At 37.9% G+C, this 19,688-nt stretch overlaps 2 protein-coding genes across 9 annotated transcripts in view; one reads left to right on the forward strand and one right to left on the reverse strand.

Moving 5' to 3' along the window:
- The window catches only part of LOC116593453 (transcription initiation factor TFIID subunit 4-like), a 30,961-nt gene extending 12,730 nt beyond the window's left edge, over positions 1–18,231 (reverse strand). The window contains exon 1 of the mRNA XM_032347731.1: positions 18,208–18,231. Coding sequence (XP_032203622.1) covers positions 18,208–18,231 — 24 coding nt within the window. The remainder of the gene's footprint in view (positions 1–18,207) is intronic.
- ATP2B1 (ATPase plasma membrane Ca2+ transporting 1) overlaps positions 1–19,688 on the forward strand; it is a 121,051-nt gene that overhangs the window by 12,303 nt on the left and 89,060 nt on the right. The gene's annotated exons all lie outside the window — the stretch shown is intronic.

Genomic DNA, 19,688 nt, shown 5'->3' on the forward strand with positions numbered 1-19,688 from the left:
CACGTGCCATGAAGAATAGATCAGCTCCAAAACACAGTAATGACTTTGACTTAGAAAAAGGGAATTTAAAATTATTGAATAAAATGAACACCTGTGTAATTGCTTTCTACCCGCCAGGTTTTATTCTACACAGTTTATACAAATTAACCTATTTAAACCATGGGTTCTATGGGATTTGGGGGCAAGGTATTCACTACTGAAAATGGAAAGGATTATTAATGGTTTTAAAGGGAAATCCTAAAATACAGCAACTTACATAACTTTTACCAATTTAAGATGTAACAACACTGAGGTATAATGTCTGGGGGAATGTAGACTAATGTAAAATGAAATAAAATCACTCATAATCCTACTTCTGTTTTTGATCCTTTAAAAATTTGTATACCTATTAATATGCTTAAGATAATGTAAGTATAATTGTGTGCTTTTAAGAAAACTATCATTTTTCTCGTCATTTTTTTCATTCATACATTTTAATGACTATGATACTCCATTCTGTTGTCTAATTTCCTTGTTACTAGATGTTTGGGTTTTGAGATTTTTCTCTTATGTTAAATAATTCTCCAGTAAACACCCTTATCTTTATCCATGATTATATCCTTTGTAATTATTGGGTTTAAAGGATTTTGGTAGTTTGTTATCTCTTCATTTAAATTTTTCTTCTACCCTGACTTCCTGTGAGGCTGGTTAGGTATTTGGGATTCTTTGTCCTTTCTTGCTATGTGTACAATTTATGTCATTCACTCCTAGGTCTCTGCTTTACTCTTTGAAATTCTCAGAGCACTTTTAAAATTTCATATTTCGTTGTTTACTTTTTTGGCCACCTCTCTGTGATGTTCACTTTGAGAGCCGGAACTGTTAATCTTCTGTTGCTTCCTGCTGGCCAGTCCCTTGTACCTGTGAGGGTGGTCATGACTCTCGAATGAGCATCTTGTGTCTAGTCTTGAGCATGAATCCACTGACGTTGGGCTCCAGTAAAATGCTTGCTTTGTTTCTTCTTAGAAACTGTGATACGCTTGTGGTGAGAATTTATCACAAGACATTATTCCTTTGAAGTTCAGTTAAATATGTCAGTGGAATGACCCTATTGAAGATGAGAAATACTTTGTTTTAACTGTACTATATAAATTTAATTCTTTCTGAAACAGTTCCACTATTCCTTCTTTTAAAGAGTAGGATAGATTTTGCTAAGTGGAATAGAATTCCAAGAAGCCCATAGAGATAGATATTACTTTTTTTTCACAAAATGCCAATGATACATCATTTTTCTAAAATGCTTCTTTACAGATTAATGTATCTTTTTTCTAATAGAGAAGAAAACTACAAAAATTTAACCTTAAAGTTTTAAGTGCAGATCTGACAGTGGAGGTTCCATAATATTTAGAAAGGTGTCCTACCTAGCAGGCTCTAGTTATGACATTATATCTGAGATTTTTTTTTTTTCATCCTCAGACTTTGGAAAATTTAAGATTTTGGATGAATATATTCTTTCAAAAAATACCTATGTGTTCACTGTGCTAGACAGTAACAGCTGTGACCTACCAAGACACGCCGTTATGCAGAGCTTTAAGTCGGCCTCAGTCAGTGTCCAGTGTTCCTTCTTGGTTTCTTTTTTTATGCAGTGATTCATCAGGTGCTGTGTGCTTCCAAGGAACCCCTGTAAGTGTGTGCACATGTCTGCTTCCTGATCTTTGATCTCTTCCTATAACGAATGAGGATATATTGTTTCCAGTTATTCTTACACAGAGAAGAAAGGCATTTTGGAGTCTGCTGTCACATTTTCAAACCTTAATAGTTTTGTTGCCATTGTGGGCTATTTTTAGAACTCTTGCTACTGATCTCTGTCCTTGTGTCACTATTGCTTTTGGAGGTTTTTTTGAGTTGTGCTGAGCTCTGCTTGTAATTCCACATACAGCCAGGCTACCAGTTCTGAACTGTGTCATAATCTTGGACTTGCCCTCACTGTCTCCATTCTTGAGGGATATCTGTAGATTCAAATGAAATGTTTCGCCAAGGGAGGCTATATTGGTGAAGGTCTAAGTCCTGCAAAGAGGGAAACTTTTTTTTGAGATTTTTTTTTGGCCCTGTCTCTCCAATGTATTTTCAACACTAGGTAGCCCCATAAGGTGGATGCCCCAAGGAGTTGAAAAGGAAGAAATTTTGAGTGGTTTGGGGGGTATAGAGCAATGATAGTTCAGCTGAAATTTGTATGTGTACAGAAAGAATTTTGAGGTCATCATTAAAAGATGCTAGATTATGGTGGTGTTGAGAACTTTAGAATGACAAGCTACAGAAGTCTGCAGAGGAGGAAGAATAGGACAGTTGATTGTAACTTCTTAACATTTAGTAGCTATGTATCTAACTATATGTATTTGAATGTTAAGAGTCGGTGTTCTTTTTTTCTCTTAAATACAACCTCTTAATTGCTTGGAAAAGTTATGTGTGTAAAAGGATAAAAATGTACCAAAATAACTTTATCGTGGCATTCTATAATGTTGAGGTCAGCGAGTAATGGCAGTCTTGTTGTGGAATGCAAATCACTGGGCTAATTGCTGTCCAGAATGCCTCTGAGAGGGGAAGGAATGAAAGAGGAAGGAGACTAGAAGAATGGCGAGAGGTGTGGAGTCATTTCCCTCCTAGCCTGAAGGCTATTATTTATCTGGCTTCCTGAACCATGTAAAACAAGTGGAGAACCGGGAAATTGGCTGAGGCATCCTCTAAGAAGCCAGAAGTCCCTGCATCAAAACTCCCAGTGCCTCACCTGCTTGTAGGTGTTTGCTAGGTGTGTTCCCTAGCATTTTACATATATTCCTGTAACATTTTGATAACTGGTTCCCCAGCATACTACGGATGAGAGCAAAATTGGAGAAACTGGACAGGTTGTTCAGAGGCAGGTGTAAGTATCCCAGGAAAGAATTGAAAATTGACGTTTGACAGTGGAAAAGGAGATTTTTTAAATGAAAGAGAAGAATTCACAAAACTTAGGAAAAACTAGTCATGGAAAATTTGGTTCAAAAACAACAGCTCTGTGCTGGTCTTCCCATCTAGGCTAGTCATCTTTTAGGACTTCTCATGAAACTCCTTTGTGAAGCCTTCCCAACCTGTCCAGAAAATTAGATGCTTCTTTCCTGGCACCTACTGAATTTACGTGTGTCCAGTAAGACTGAGCCCTCTGTGCTGCCCCATCTCTGCTGTCAGAGTGATTACCTTCATCATACCAGCAGTTCTTACTGTGTACAGACATGGCCAGCCTGCACATTATTCTGTGACATACTTTGTACATCCCACTCCCCTTGCCTAAATTCCTCACATTACGAAATACAGCTCTTCTTTCAGTTCTTTGATGAACCATTTCCCCAGCTTCCCTAGGCAAGGTCATTTCCATGTCTGTGGGCCATTACTTTGTATTAAGTAAATGTTTCCTGAATCTGAAACATGGGATAGGAAATAAATCGATTCAATAACTGTTGTGGGGGAGCAAAATGAAAAATAGACAGAAACACTTTCACTTACTGATGGAAGCATATTATAGGACTATTTCACTTTATTCAATATAAAAAAATTTGAGTCTAAGCCTTTTCTGACTTATAAGTCATGTCAGTCATTTTAGCCATTGCTTGAGGATAACAACGTGGTGGGGTACCTGGGTGGCTCAATCAGTTAAGCATCCGTCTCTTGGTTTTGGCTCAGGTCATGACCTCGGGATGGTGAGATGAAGCCTTTTAGACTCCTCAATAGGCATGGCGTCTGCTTAAGATTCTCTCTCTCTAAAAAAATAAAAGTAAATAAATAACAACATGGTCACATGTTGCTTTTTATAACCTGTGGTCTAAGATCTTAGCCTCCTTAACATCTTTGCAACTGACTTGTAACTTTGAAATTTAGTGAAGTATATAGGTTTTGTTTGCATTTCTTATTGATTAAACTCAAGGCCTTTTTTAATAGTCTTTATGTTTTTAGGGTTTTTTTTGTCCTTCATGTAATAGTAACTTGGAGTGCTAATGCATTAAAAAAGAAACACTACCCTTTTCTTTGATAATTGTGTGATTTTTCTGAGAGGTGGCAAATTCTGTTCCTTTTAATTGCTCTGCCTGGTGTGTGACAAGCAGTCTGTGTATAAACCAGCTTTTGCAGTGTTACTTTTTAATTACAGATTTTTGAAAGATCTTAAAAAAGCAAAAATTAGGGACTCAAATTCCCATCAACTCAACATGGAAAAAAGGGTGGAGTTAAAATTCTTGGAAGTAGAAAGAATGATACCTGAAATATATTTGAGCAGGTAAATATGGCCTTTCTAAAGTATTATTTATTACTTGTATCTCTTTGCAAGTCCATATATTGAATTCTTCAAGGGAATGAGGTCTAGGTTATTTCATCCCCAGCACTCAGCACCTGGTACATTGTAGGTCTTAAAAAGAGCGGTACTCTTCAGTGATTACTTGCCAGTTTAATTATGCTTGACTTTTTAAAGTTGTCCAAGAGAATTTTGTGGTATGTTGTTGGAAGCTTTTTATGTAAAATATTTAAAGTTATTTCTTTCTAAGGCTAAGTTGCAGCTTAGGGCAAATATCTCATAACCTGATTCTGCTGCGTAATTAAGGGCTTTTGACATAAAGAGTGCAAGCACTGAGTTAACAGTCACAGACTTCACACCACTCACTGCATTAGTTAAAGAAAATGGACTTGGCTTACTGGCTTTATTTGAGGTCATGAAAATAAAGCATCTCAGGACACCTGAGTAGCTAGCTCAGTTGGTTAAGCTTTTGCCTTAGGCTCCGGTCCTGATCCCAGGGTCCAGGGGGTGGAGCTCCGCATATGGCTCTCTGCTCAGCGGGGATTCAGCTTGTCCCTCTGCCCTCTGCTTGTGCTCTGTCTCTTGCTTTCTCTCTCTCAAATAAATAAATCTTTAAAAAAGGAAAAAGAAAGCATCTGATTTTCTTTTATAGTTAAGAGGATAGATTGTGTCAGAAGTGTGTTGCGTGTAGCAGTTGTTGTCATTTATTTTGTATATAGGGAAAAGGAGTCTTCAGCCCTCCAAATAAGCTGAAGACTCCTTTTCCCTGTAGGTAGAGACGTGAGTCAGTTTACCTGCCCAAATGCTGATGGCCAAGAAAAGGTATGTGGGCCCAACTCCAACTCCCTAGTCCCCTCACTTTCTGCTGTAATACACTGTTGGGCCTTTGACTTGTTAACAGAAGTTTAAAGTGACGTCAAGACGTACTTTTTTATTTTTTAATTAAAATGTTTTTAGATGAATCTTGAAGTGCTTATCTGTTCACCTAAGGTTTGATGAAAAATGTGTAAGAGGGTAGGCATTCGGTTTATTCTTACTCTGAATATTGACTGCAAAAAGCCAAATTTAAATCTTAGTTTGCTTAGGTTGTGGGAAGGTGGTGCTGTGGATTTAGAGTGACAAACAATGAAGACTTGGTATCATCCTGACCTTAAGCAGGAGGTTTTATGCTACCAGCGGTAGTGGGAGGAAAGAGGATTGTTGATGGAATGTGGTATATTTGATGCTATCTAGGGAAGAAAGTTAAGGTCTATAGTAGAAAAGCATTAACACTCAAGATCCAAGAAAGCACTGATGTCAAATCAAAACTAATAAGTGATAAATAATGAGTGGTTAAAAAAAAAAAAACATGTTTAGTAATTTTTTGAAACCTAGTTCTGTTGAATTTGTGTCACGAGTTTGAAAAACTCATTGGGCTTAGGATGTTGACATTCTGAATTGATACTGGAAATTCCATGTTAAAAAATACCCTTCACGGACACTTTTCTCAATACACGAGTTGCTGTAATACAAATTTTCAACCAGTGTCCCTAGAACAAATAGTGCGTGAACCATCCACCTTATTAATGAAACTTATTTACAAAGTTATTCTTGATGATCTTCAAAAAAATAAAGCTTTGCTGCCATTGAGGATATTTTCTTTTAAGAGTGACCTAGGCGCTAAAGGAAAATTTAGAATAAAAGTGCTTGAAATAAATGTTTTTAGCATTGGCAACCTTATTAGGATGAGATAAGGTCAACAGATCTTGGTAAAAAAATAAATACTTTTAGGCTATATATATTCTGATTCATATTTTCATATATTAGTTATTTTATGGGCATACTGAATAGTAAGCAGCATAAAGGGCAGAGTCTGGATTTATTAGATGTTCAGTAAATGCTTATGAGAAAAGAATCCAAATACTCAGAAGAGTTCATAACTGGAATTCCTATCCGTTTCATGCTTACATTATAGAAGGTCAAGTAGTCAATATGAATTGAATGCAAAAAGTGAATTCTGGGTGTGTCATTGGATCAGTACAAAATGCAGTGTAGAGTATCACAGCTTCTGTGTTTATATCTACAATGGCATTTAGTATTTAGAAAACAGTTGCTTAACTTCTGTGTATATAACACAGTGTACACTAAGGAGGAAGGGTAGATGAAGATGAGGTTCAAAAGAAGTTATCTCCTTAACTGGTTTATGAAAAGCTAGGTAAGATAGATGTATTTAAGTACAAAGATAGCAGAGTTAATAGGTAGGGATTAGAATTATGTTGTGTCAAGCGTAGTTTCAGGTAGCACACTGGGTATTGGAGTCCATTTTGGTTAAAGTAAGTAGCCCCTGTCCTATATAAATGGAAGTTTATTGTCTTTCAATCTTATTTATTGTAAGTAGTGATGCTAAATGAGCAAGATTTAGGATTAAACGCTTTCATGAACTTGAGTAGCCCAGATCTTGACCTCTGACTTCTGATCTTTGTAGGTCACGTCCCTGTTCCGCAGTTTGTAATAGTTGTGCAAAAACTTGGGTCTGTCTTCAGATATTTTATAATCTAAAAGATTTGATAGGCTTTAGCTGTTCCTTTATAGGTCACTCAATTATCCTCAGTCATGAAGAGTAACGTGAAGTGAAACATCAGTGGTCAAATGAAAGAAAGTGCTAGAAGTTCATCCTCTGGTACAATAAACAGATAAAAATGACCAACTCTGAGGCTCTTCTTCTCCTTGGGTTAGATGCTTGCTAAAGATTTTGACCTGATGATATCTGTAAGAAGGTGGGTGCCTTTGGGGGCTTACTATCAGAGCTTCTTAGTCGGTCACAGTATGGTCCTTGTTTTCTTCTCCTTATTTGGAAGAACAGTGTTCTTACAGGTTGTTAGACTTTTTTTTTAAACACATCTGACTTAGTATTCTTCATATGACTAACTTGATAGAATGATCTTGCATACACTGTGTGAGTTTTGCCTCCTTATTTTGACATCTTTCAGTGGTTTCCAGGTAGGTGGAGCATTTTGTTTTTGTTTCAATATTGTAAAAGCAAGTATTATCACAACTTGTAATACCTAGCAAATGAAATTGCTGGGTAACATTTATTTCAGTCTGTTGAATTTATACCTCAAATATTAATATTTTTCTCTCTTGGCAAATAGAGTATATGGAATAAAACGTAACATTTCTTTTATTCAGGTACCCCAGTTATATAATTTTTATCATCAGTTCTTTATTGGATCATGTACATTAAGAGGAAGAATGAGCTAAATTTATGCTTTTCCAAAGATATTTGGAATGTATATTTAAAGGGGGTCTCATTTAGAAACTTGACTGCTTCTTTAAATTGGAGCAGAAATTTTCTCATTAAATAAATATTGAGATTAAGTTCTAATTAATGAGAGTTTTATACCATTTTAGAAAGGCATTCTGTGTGGCAGTATCTTTATAGGAAAATCATGATATTAGTATTACGTAGGTGAGGAAGGGACTAGGTGATCAGATAGGCCACTTTCTTGACCTCATTGCCTAATATGTTCAAAGAGGCTAAAACATAAATGACCCCAGAGGATATAATGTTAAAGTAATTATGGGTATATGGTAGAGACACGTTTATGTTTTTATTTGGGTGTCCAGTTGTTTTCTCTTAGTATATGGGTGGCCACTGTAGTGGCACTGGCTGTCCAGTTAGCTGATGTAAATTTGCTACATGGATCTACATGCTCACACACATCACACACGGGGAACATGAAACCCTTCCCAGTCATGTAGTGCTTCATGTTGGGATTGAGCATTTACATACTATGCACCAGTGTAGACGAAGTAAAGCTCCTGGAAATGGTCTGTACCTGGAGAGTGTTCTTGGGCTGGTTCAGTTGTTTATGAGTGTGATTGGTTAGCTCGTGTTCCTTTATTTCATGTTGGTAGTAATTAATAAAGACTGTATTCAGTGAAGCACTGTTTTTGCTAAAATTTCCTTTTAGGAGATTATTTGGAAGGTTTAATTATGTGCTCCATTACATTGGATAAAAGAGGAACTACAGTTGTGATTTTATACCTTAACTACAAACTAAAAGTGAATGTGCTCAAAAGTGTATTTGTTATCTAGCATTCAGCAGGAGGATAGGGGACAAGAGAAAGGGCTCTGGTAAAGAGGAGACCAAAGTCAACCTGGGATGGGTTGTAGATATTGGAAATAGGACCATTTTGTACTCAGAAATAGACTTCTAACAGCTTAAGCTGGTATAGGCTTCTGGTTTATCTTCTCACGGGAGTTAAGGTATAAAATAGTCCTTCTTATCTAAAAAGGGTGAAAGAAAGATTGAGTTGAAAAATGAGTTTTACAGATGCTTAAGGGAATTTCAGAGAATTTTCTTTTAACAGTGTCCGGTGTTTTCAGTTCATACTTAGAGAGAAAAAGCATTAAAATTAAATATTGCTTGAAGTAAAAGGGAATATATTAGTCTGGTAGGGCTGCTATAACAAAATGCTGATGACTTAAAAAAAAAAAGGATTTTTTTTTTTAATCCATCAAAATTCTGGATGCTGGAAGACCAAGATCAAGGTGTTGGCAGGTTTGGTTTTCTCGTGAGGCCTCGTTTCTTAGTTTGTAGATAGTTGACTTGCTGTTTCCTCTTGTGGGTTTTTCTCTGTGCTCACATCCCTGGTGTCTGTTCCTCTGATAAGGACACCAGTCCTGTTGGAATAGGTTCCCACCTTTGTGACCTCATTTAATCTTAATTACCTCTTTAAAAGCCCTATCTCCAAAGACTGTCACACTGGGGGTTAGTGATTCAACGTAATGAATTTGGAGGAGGCACAGTTCCATCCATAACAGGGAACACACAAATAAATTGACAGTAACGTGTCACTTTGTTGAAGAGGAATGGTTGTCAGACTTAGCATGTGTCAGAATCACCTGGAAAGCTTGTTCAAATACATTGCTGTTCCTCCCCCCACCAGGATTTCTGATTTAATAGGTCTGGAGTGGTCTGAGAATTTGCATGTCTACAGGCTCTTAGGGATGCTGATGATGCTGGTCTGGGGACCATAGTTTGAGAATTTGTGATGTCTTATCCTCCGTTTGGATTGAGAGGAATCGTCAAAGAATGCCTCTGAGATAGAAGGAGCAGCCTTGGGGATGGGAATGATGAGATGCGGCTGCAGTGGGAAATGAAGACCAGTGAGAATGTAGAAGAAACTGTTGGTTTTGCTTATCTGCTGTTCTGTTTACTCTCGATTCAGTGAATTAAAGAGATGGTGTTTGATTGGAGGTTGAAAGCAAGTACTTCTGTTGTCTCTTATGGCAGGAAAACGGACTTCAGACTACGTAAGGAATTCAGTTCCCGGAATATTTATCATCTCCTTCAAATCTTTGTTGAAATGTCACCCTCTTTATCTGGCCTTCCCTACCTACTAAATTGTGTCTACGAATTTGGAAGACGATCCCAAGAGAAGAGGGCAGACACTAGAATGAAAAATCTAAATTGGGTCGAGTGGTACCTGAAGCTTGGAATTTAGTGTTCACTGTGATGAAACAGACTTTTGTGTTAAAGTCTAGGCAGTACATAAAATTAAGCTATGCTTCAAAAGTTCATTTTTGTTGGTATAGAACTTGAAACAAATTTTCCCATAGAAATGGGATTATAAACAGTTGATCAACAGAATTCTGAAATGAAAGCTCAGTTGCTAGTACTACTAGCCTGCGATCTGGAAGTGCCCACTACATTATTATAGGGTAGCAGGCAAGAGGGAAAGAGAGGGAGAGGCACCAAGTTACCTTCTCCTATCCAGTTTCAAATGGACCAACAGAAGATTAAGCTTTAGAGAGTGAACAGGAGTTCTTTCGTCAAGTGCTACAAAATAACCAACATTTCTTTTAAAAAGTGCTCTCCTCTTGGCATTGCTGATTTTTACTGGATAACAAGAACAGTCCTAAGTCATATTATAGTCTTATATGAATGATCAGTGTTTCCCTCATGCTTCAGGATTCTTGTATTGTAAGAAGTGTATAAGCTCATAGTGTGTGTGTGCACATGTTTCATATATATGAATATATATATATATATATATATATATATATATGAAATTGTGAATTCGTCCTGATCACTCCCTTCCAGTCCATACTATGTCGTACTTCTTTGCCTTACCCCCATTCCATTTTTTGGTCTCTCTTTCCACAGAGAGAACTCTCCCGTGGTGCACATGATATAATTTGAGAACTTCTGTCTTCATACTGCTGTGATAAACACAAGTACTAAGAGAAGTTTAAGGTTTGTTTATACTCCCTTCCCCTGCCCCCATACTCTAAGGCTATATAGTAAAAATAAAACTGTGTCTAAAAGTTACTTTTATTAGGTTCTCCCCCACCCCTTTCAGTGTGGCCATTTTACTCCTTTAAACGACGGTGGGTGCTCCTTCACTTACGTTTCCAGTTTTATCTCCTCCCCAACCCTTTTTGTTTCAATTTTAAAATTTTGGATATGTAGAACGTTAGTATGCTTTCAGAAGTCAAAACTACACATAAAAAATGTATACTCTGGGCACTTGTCTGGCTCAGTTGGTTAACCGTCCGCCTTCGGTTCAGGTCATGATCCTGGGGTCTTGGGATCAAGCCCCGCATTTGGCTCCCTGCTCAGCAAGGAGTTTGCTTCTCTCTCTCCTGCTACTCCCCCCACTGCTCATGAGTTCTGTCTCTCAAATAAGTAAATAAAATCTTAAAAAAAAAGTGTACTCAGAATTCTTTTTTTCTTTCAGCAGTTCCCCCCTCCTTTGTGCAAGTAACTAATTTTCTTGTTTTTTGGTGTATTCTGTTTCTTCTCCCCAAAATAAACAGACTTATGTATGTTTTCTTATTTCTTCTTCCTTAATACAAAACATGGTGTATGTTTGTGCTCTGCTTTTTTCCCCTGCTTGATGTATCTTGCAGATCCCTCCATGTTGGCTGGCAGAACTCTTCCTCTTTTTTTTTTTTTTTAATAGCTGCATGATTCTCTGCTGTATGTGCTCTTCTCTATGCAACCACTCCTCCTGTGTTTGAACATTGAGGTAGTTTCCAGCATTTTGAAGTTATAAATAGTGCCGCAGTGAATAGATCTGTGCATTTGTGTTTTCCTGTCTTTAAGGTATATCTTCAAAGTAAACTCCCGGAAGCAAGATTGCTGAGATGGAGGGTAAATAATAGTATTTTTATTAGCTGTTATCAGATTTCTTTCCATAGGGATGTGCTATGTTCTGCTTATTTATTACTGTTTAACAAACCCACACCAAACCTAATAGCATAGAACAGTCCTTTTTATTACAGTCCTAGATTCTAGATGAAAAATTTGGGCAGAGGAGAGCAGGGTATCTTGGCTTTTCTGCAAATGGAGGTTGCACTGGGTGGGGGGGTGGGGGAGTCTGTCATCACTGGGTGATAGGGCAGGACTGTGATTATATGGCAGCCCCTTTACTCAGCCCGGACTGAGGTGGCTGAGGTTGGGCTCAGTTCAGACTGTCAGCCAGCACGTGCACATGTGGTCTGTCACAAGTGTGGCTGTAGCTTCTTCACAGAATGGGCAGCCTGGGTTGTCTGAGGGTTTGTCAGGAGAGTGAGCGTTCTTGGAGAGCCACAGGAGCTATGTGCCCTTGTATGACTTAGCTTGGTGTCCAGAGGTGTCACTTTGGTGGTATTCTTGGCGGGAGCATCCCCAGAGTCTGCCCTGTTCAAGGGTAGGAATGCAGACCCCACTTCTCCAAGGGACTAGTGTCAAAAATTTGGAGTTGTGGGGTGCCTGGGTGGCTCAGTGGGTTGAGCCTCTGCCTTCGGCTTGGGTCATGATTCCAGGGTCATGGGATCGAGCCCCGCATCAGGCTCTCTGCTCAGGGAGGGCCTGCTTCCTCTCTCTGTCGAATGAATAAATGAAATCTTTAAAAAAAAAAAATTTGCAGTTGTGTTTTAGAACTGCCCCACGACCTTCTGCATACACTGCTGGTGAATTCATTGTTTCCCAGACCCTGCCTAAAAAGTGTTATTTCCCAGCTTTTGAATTTTTGTGAATATGTTTGATAAAAGATGGTATTTCACTAGAATTTTCATTTGCATTTCTCTTATAGGTGACGTTTCCCTGTTTTTAATGGGCTCTTTTTATATTTTTGGGAACCGTCTGGCTTTTGCTCGTTTTTCTATAGGAATTTTTTTTCCCACTTAAAACATTTCTTTTTAATTGGGGAAATAGCCCTTTGTGACGTTGCAGATACTTTCTTCATGTTTATTATTTATGTTTTGACTTTGCTTAAGTTGTGTTTGCCATGTAGAAGTTTAATTTTGTGGTCATATTTATTCTTTTTTAATGCCTCTGAATTTTAAGTCATAGTCAGGAAACTTCTTACATTCCAATTACGGAGGGATTCACTTGAGTTTTCTTCTAGTTCTATTTAGTTTTATGTCTTTGATCCATTTGGAGTTCATATGGTATTAGGGATGGATAGATAAAACTTTACATTTGTCTAACTGTCCAGTTGTCCTGACACTATTTATAAAACATCTCATCTTGGCTTTCCCTCCCTGTCAAGTAATCTGAGTTACTACCATTATTATATACTAATTTCAGTGTGTAGTTAGGCCTGTTTCTGGACTTTCTCTTCTAGTCCTTTGTGCTTTTCATGTATCAGTACCTCGCTCTTTTTATTCATAGAGGCTTTACAGTACGTTTTAATATCTGGTAGAGTTAATCTCCCTATCATAGTTCTTCCTTTAGTGTGGTTTCCTGATTATTCTTGTGTGTTTATTTTAGCATTTAACTTTAGCATCAATTTGTCTAGTTCCAGAAAAGAGCTTGTTTTTATTTGGATCACATTGCATTACACATTGATTTAGGGAAAACGGAAATCTTGATAACATTGAGATGTCCTAATCATGACTAAGGGATGTCTTTCTAGTTCAGGTCTATACTGCGGATGTCTTTCTAGTTCAGGTCTATACTGCTTTCAGGAGTGTTTTTACAGGATTTTTTTAAAATGTAGATTTTGAACATTTCTTAAGTTTATTTGTAAGTATTTTCAATCTTTTTTGGTTGCTGTTGTAATGGGGTTTGCATCTTCTACTTTGCACAAAACAGAACCAGGTCCAGAGGGTTTCACAGAGCAATTATGTATGTGGAAGGCATTAATTTTAACCCTTATTCATTTATTTCATTGTTAAGTTAGGGGGTTTTTCTAGTTTTTTGTTGTTGTTGTTTTTGTAAGATTTCTTTATTTGAGAGAGAGAAAGCAAGTGGGAGAGAGAGAGAGTGACCATAAGCAGGGGAAGGATTAGGGGTAGCAGGGAGCCTGAAACGGGGCTCGATTCCAGGACACTGAGGTCATGACCTGAGTCTAAGGCAGACACTTAACTGACTGAGCCACCCAGGTGCCCCATTAAGTTACTTTTCATTGATTCTTGGTTCTGGAGTCTAGGGTCTTCCAGATGTATTTTCATGTCATGTATAGAGATTGTTTTATTTTTCTTTTCCCATTCTTTGATTATTTTGTCTAATTCATTGGCTGATACCTTCAAAATAATGTTAAATAGTAATGGATTAGTGGGCATTTGTTTTTGACCATATACTGAATGACTCTAGTATTTTCCCATCAATTTACTGACCCTAGAATCTGTATACATCATGATCATGGTAAGTATGCATTTGTTTCTGCTTGCTATTAGCTTTTCTAATATTGGAGTATTCTTGCATTCCTCGTATAAGTATCATTTTATCATGGTGTATTTTTTTCCCTTAATATGTGGTGTTGGAGTCTGAAGAAGTCCTAAATAAAATAACTATAACCAGGGGTGCCTGAGTGGCTCAGTCGGTTAACTATGTGACTCTGGATTTTGTCTCCGGTCATGATCGTCAGGGTCATGAGATAGAGTCGTGCACTGGTCTCTGCGCTGGGCAAGGAGCCTGCTTAAGCTCTCTCTCCCTCTCCTTCTGCCCCTCCTCCCTGTGTATGCACCCACTCTCTTTCTCAAAAAAAAAAAAATTGTAGTGTAGTGTAGTGTGTGATCTTACTCTGTCGTCATTAGGTTTAGGCATCAGTGTTATACTTGCTTCATAAGAAACTTGGAAGTTTTATTTTCTAGTCTCTGAAACAGTTTATGTAGTCTTGGGATGCTGATCTCCAAAAGTTTAGTGGGATTGCTCTGTGAAACCCTATGGACCTGGTTCTGTTTTGTGCAAAGTTTTTTTTTTTTTTTCTGCTGTGGTCAGTTTTGGTGGGTTATGTTTTCTTGAGGAAGTAGTCATTTCATCTAGGTTTTCAGATTTATTTACATAGAAGGTCTCAGTCTTTTTTTTTTTTTTTAATTTTTTTCTGCACAAAGTTGTTTCCTTTGTTGTCATTTTATTTAGTGTATTTGTATATTCTCTCTACTTCGTCAGCATGTGTAACACATACATTCTATTATTTTAACCATGTTCTTCTTACCTTTGTCTTTATTCCACAGTTAAGTCTGTGGAATGCTCACCGTTAATTCTTTTGCTTATGCTCCTTCTGTTATCTCTTGGATCAAGTTCCATCTTCCAGTAAATTCTTTAGTAAAGGCATGTGTATATAGTATTCCTGGGTTCTTCTACAGTCGAAATTGTTTTTCCTTTTGTAGACTTAATATTTGAAGGAAACCTTGGCTCCTATATTGTTAAATTTCTTGAAAATATTTTTTAGTTTTTTGTTCTTTTATTTGAAGTCTAATTTTATTACTTTTAAAGTAATTTGATATTTCCTCCTGCCCCTGAGGATTTTTTCACTTTGTCTTTAAACTTAAGTATTTTTACTGAGACATGTGTTGAAGTAGATTGTTTTGGGTTATGTTTCCCAGGTATACATCGATTGCTTTCTGTATGCTTATTAGATTTTTTTTTTTAATTTCCAGAAAGATTTTTTGGGTTATAATTTTAAGTGTTTTTCTCCTTTGTTTTCGTAAATGACTCCAGTTATACAGTGTTGGACCTCTTGCACGTATTATGTTTCAGACACTTTCTTTGAATCTTTTTATTCATTCATCTCATTTTCATTCCTTTATTTTCCTTCCTTCCATGTCTCTTGTTAGATTTTCATTCACATCCATTCTTCATCAAACATTTTGTAATTTGTTGTTCATTTCAAAAAAAATTTCTTTTTTTTCCCTCTTATTCCATCTCTGAGCTTGATCAGTTCTCATTGCATTTCTTCCTGGATTTTTGTTTCATTTCTGTTTTTAGTTTTTGTGTTTTAGGTTGTAGGTAATATTTGTTTTTAATATCTCCAAATACTTGCTTGAGGGTATTTAACTCAATTTGAAGTACTGCTTTACAGTTTTCTATTATTTCATGGTTTTTTGGTGTGTGTTGTCATTGTTGTTTTGTGGAGTGAATGTTTGTCAGCTGAAATGTTGTGATTTGCATTTTTTGTTTCCCTTCTCTGGTAACTTTGTATGGAATTGGTTTGATTTTTTTCCCCCCCTTCCTATTCCTAGGCATTTTGTGGACATCTTAGTTTGTGAATGCCTTCAAGTCAAAGAAGGGAAGTTTTGTTTTTTTTTTTCTTTTCCTTCGTTTTTGTTTTAATGGATGATGGCAGTAGTGAAGAAATTGGGTGGGAATTTGTATGTATTTTTCTCTGGTTTTTGCAGGATCCTTAATTTTCCCTTCTTTTCCTTCATTGCCACATCTCCCATGACGCACCTCCCTTCTCTGTCTGCTTTCCTTGAGCTTGCATTTCCATTGCTGGTCCCATTCAGTCTCCTCCTAGGTAGCTGATGATATCAAACTTTCTTTTACTCTAGGTGATTTTTGTTTTCTGTGCTTCATCTGTGTCCTCTGGTCCCTTCTCTTTTCCATTGCGCCTCTTAAGCGTCTCCTCTCCTGTGTGGTGTAGCCATAGTTTGCAAGGCACTGGGAGCTCTGTTTGATTTGGTGTTTATTTCTTTACTTCGTAGGTAATTCAGAGTTTGTGGTATTCTGTCTCCTAGTAATGCTGAGGGTTATGTGTGGTTTTATTTGCACTCTGTGATTTTTGTATTTTGAGAGAGAGAGTGAATTTGGTATTGAGGCTGCTACCATTATCCTCCTGACTTAGACATTCTAGAGGAGCTTTTTAAAGTTGAGATTCTTGGGCCTGGAGACTGATTCTCCGGGTATGGAGTGAGGCCTAGGTCTCTGTATTTATACTGAAGTTCTTTAGATTATTTGGTTACACAGCGAGTTTTTGGAACCGCTTGCCTTTGACCACAGATCAACAAAAGTGTTCTGTAAAAGGGTCAGATGTGAAATATTTTAAACTTTCGAGTGCATGACCAGTCTTTATGGAATTTTTTTTTCCTTTTTGTCTTAAATCCCTTAAACCTATTTTTTTAAAAGTACAGTTCTTAGCCTTGGCCCTTGCAAAAACAGGCTGTAGGCAATTTAGGCTGACTCCAGTTAAAGAACAAAATGCCCTCCTCTGAGCTTGGTTTGAAGGTTCCCATAGTGTTTACTTTTCTCTGAGAGCCTGAAACAAGGATTTGTTGTTGTTGTTGTTGTTGTTGTTGTTCTAATGGTGTAAGCAGCTTTGGATCTACTTAGGAGTGTAAACCAAGGCAGGGGTGGAAGTAGCCGTATGCAGTGGGAAGTGTCAGTGTGGGTGGTGCTGGGTAGCTGCTTTAGCAAGGGAAGAACTTGATACATCATTTCGGTAAAACACCTGATTTGACAGAATACTGTACTTTGATCGCTGCCTTGTGTATTCACCACAGCACGTGTGCAAATACGTGAGCGAGGCGCCTTTGAAGAATATGTAAATTGCAGATGTTTTCTTCCAGAGTTGTTCGAATTTTAAGAATTTATGCCAAAATTATTTTGACTTTTTGCACTGCTGATACTGAGCTTTTCTGGCAGGATACAGGTTCAGTCACTTCTTAAGGCAATTCTTGATTTGTGTTAGTAAGACAGACACAAAATAGCTTCCTATTTCCCGTGTCCGGAGGGCATGCTCTGAGTCCTAGAGCTGTTATATTGTCTTAAATGGATTGGAGAAGGTGCAAGAAATCTTACTGTATCTTCAGCACTTCTGATTCCCTAGCAGTACTTTTAAACAGGCTTTGATGTGTAAGACTCACGGCGGGAGCAGAGATCATTCTGGAGGGTAAATAATATGAATGCCAGCATAGAGGTGAGGAGGAGTAAGGCTTAATTAGCAGGCTCATTATTCATTGAGCCATTTCTTCATGTCAGTCACTGACAGGCTCTTTTTTCCACTTGCTAGAAGAAAACATGAAATGGAGGTCAAACGGCCACTTTTTTTAAAAAATGGCTTTTTTAAACCTCGAGAGTCACATCATTTAATCCTGTGTTCCATGAAGGGATTGATTTCCATTGTAGAATCACTTTGCTTTGAAACATGGGGTTTAAAAAAAAAAAAAAAAAGGCACTCCTGTTAGTCACCTTTATTTTTGGTCACAAGTCACCCTATTTATCTACATTATTCACTGATGAAGTCTTTCACATAAACTCTTACTTTGTGTGGGAAGGTGGGGCAGTTAGTAGGTGAGTATTTTTGCCTGGTGCAATGGCCTTAACTCCTCACTGTTTCAGAGATGTTCTACTTCCACTTCCTCACCTAATGAGAAAAAAATGGATCAAACTAGTGAAAAGTTTTATTACCTCTCCCTGTACCAGGGTCCACTTTTTGAAGATGCAAAAGTCATCTCAAAACACGTATCAAAGCATAGCTCATTGTAATTAATGATCAGACTCTTTGCCATGGCCTGCAGGCCCCTCGCTCAGTACCTGGTCCTTTCCAGCTCTCCCAGCTTCTCCGCCAGGGTGTCTGCTTCGTACTCTGTCACGAGTACGAAGGAGGGAAGGAGCAGAGATCATTCTGGAGGGTAAATAATATGAATGCCAGCATAGAGGTGAGGAGGAGTAAGGCTTTCCCTCTGTCTGTCTTGGGCAGTTCCGCCTGGTTCCTACCTCCAGACCTTGCTGTTCCCCCATCGCGGATGTTCTCCCTCCTCACTCCTCACGGAATTGAAGCTGCTTTGTCATGGTTGGGGACATTCTCAGATACCATTTGCTACCCACATTAAAGTAGTGCCCCTTCTTCGCACACTTTCTTTCAGGTCTTGTCATTCTCAGAAGACCGAGGAGACCCAGAATTGCTAGAATTCAAGGTTCATTAGGACAGGAACGTGGCCCTATACACTACTGATTTCTGGGTTCCTAAAATACTGCCTGGCACTCAGTAAGCACTCATTTGGAGGAATGAATGGAAGTTATACCAGTCTGTGTAATTTTCATTTCAATTGTAATGTTTCATTATTGATACGAACAGCAGTGTAACGCCCCCACCCCGCTCCACTTCTCTCAGTGAAGGGCTAATTCAGCGGGAAGTGTCACCTCTTACCTACAGCATCTCTGATCCATGGGTTGTAGAAGTAAAGTTTTTTTTAAAGGAAGAACATTTCAGCATAAGGATAAGTACTTAATAGTCTCTCTGTAACTATAACTAGGAAAGTTGTTTTCTAATCAGTTACCTTTTTAAAATAAATTTTTAATATTCAGTCCTCTGAATTAGGTAATGAAGAGTTGCATTTACCTGTACTTTTCTTTGATTGCCAGAAAACATGAAGATGGCTCTTGTCTTTTAAATAGTATGGTTTGTGTGCTTTCCCATAAGAGTGTCCGTATTTAGATTTCTTTAGAAATGATACCGTGAAGTTTCCTTGACTCTTGACCCACACAAAGAGGGAGCTCTTCTGGTGCTGAAGCAGCCCAGTGTCCCATGAATATATGACCAGGTATTCTAAAACTGGCTGTTTCTTCAGTATCAAAGACCTCTTCAGGCAAATAATGCTTTTCCTCAGTTGGTTTCTCCAGGAAATGTTGAAGGTCCACTGCTGCCTTCACTCCTTACTTAATGTAATGGTAACCAGGCAGGGTTAAGTTGAATTTATAGTGAACTAAAACCTTAAGTTTTTTGTTTTGTTTTAAGATTTCTCTGTTCTGTATCTGTATGTGGCTTTTCTCCCCCTGAAGAAGTCTAAGCACAGGCTCTAACATTTATACACTTTGACCTTGTTTCCCTTTTCTGCCCCGCACACAGCCTGTGTAGTCTTCCATCTAGTATGAGATCTTGCCTAGCTGTGGCGTTTGAAAATTGTGTGTCTTTTATATTTTCATTTAGGTTTTTGATGGAAAAACAGTGAACGGGATGAACATATAATTTACTTGATAGTCTACTCCTGGTGAAATTATGAATAGCCACATCTGATTTTCTGATAGAGAAGAAACGAGCACTGGTGCAGTGTGGTACCAGGAGAGATAAGCAAGTACAAAAAGAATTGAAGGAATCGCTTCATGTATTTTCAAGGAAGTGTAAGTAGTATTCCTTCCAGTACAGTTTTCCTTTGAAGATAGTAGAGGAAGTACATTTGTTCTGTGGCATTTTCAGT

Source organism: Mustela erminea, chromosome 6 (genome assembly GCF_009829155.1).
Source record: "Mustela erminea isolate mMusErm1 chromosome 6, mMusErm1.Pri, whole genome shotgun sequence".
Classification (NCBI taxonomy): Eukaryota; Metazoa; Chordata; class Mammalia; order Carnivora; family Mustelidae; genus Mustela; species Mustela erminea.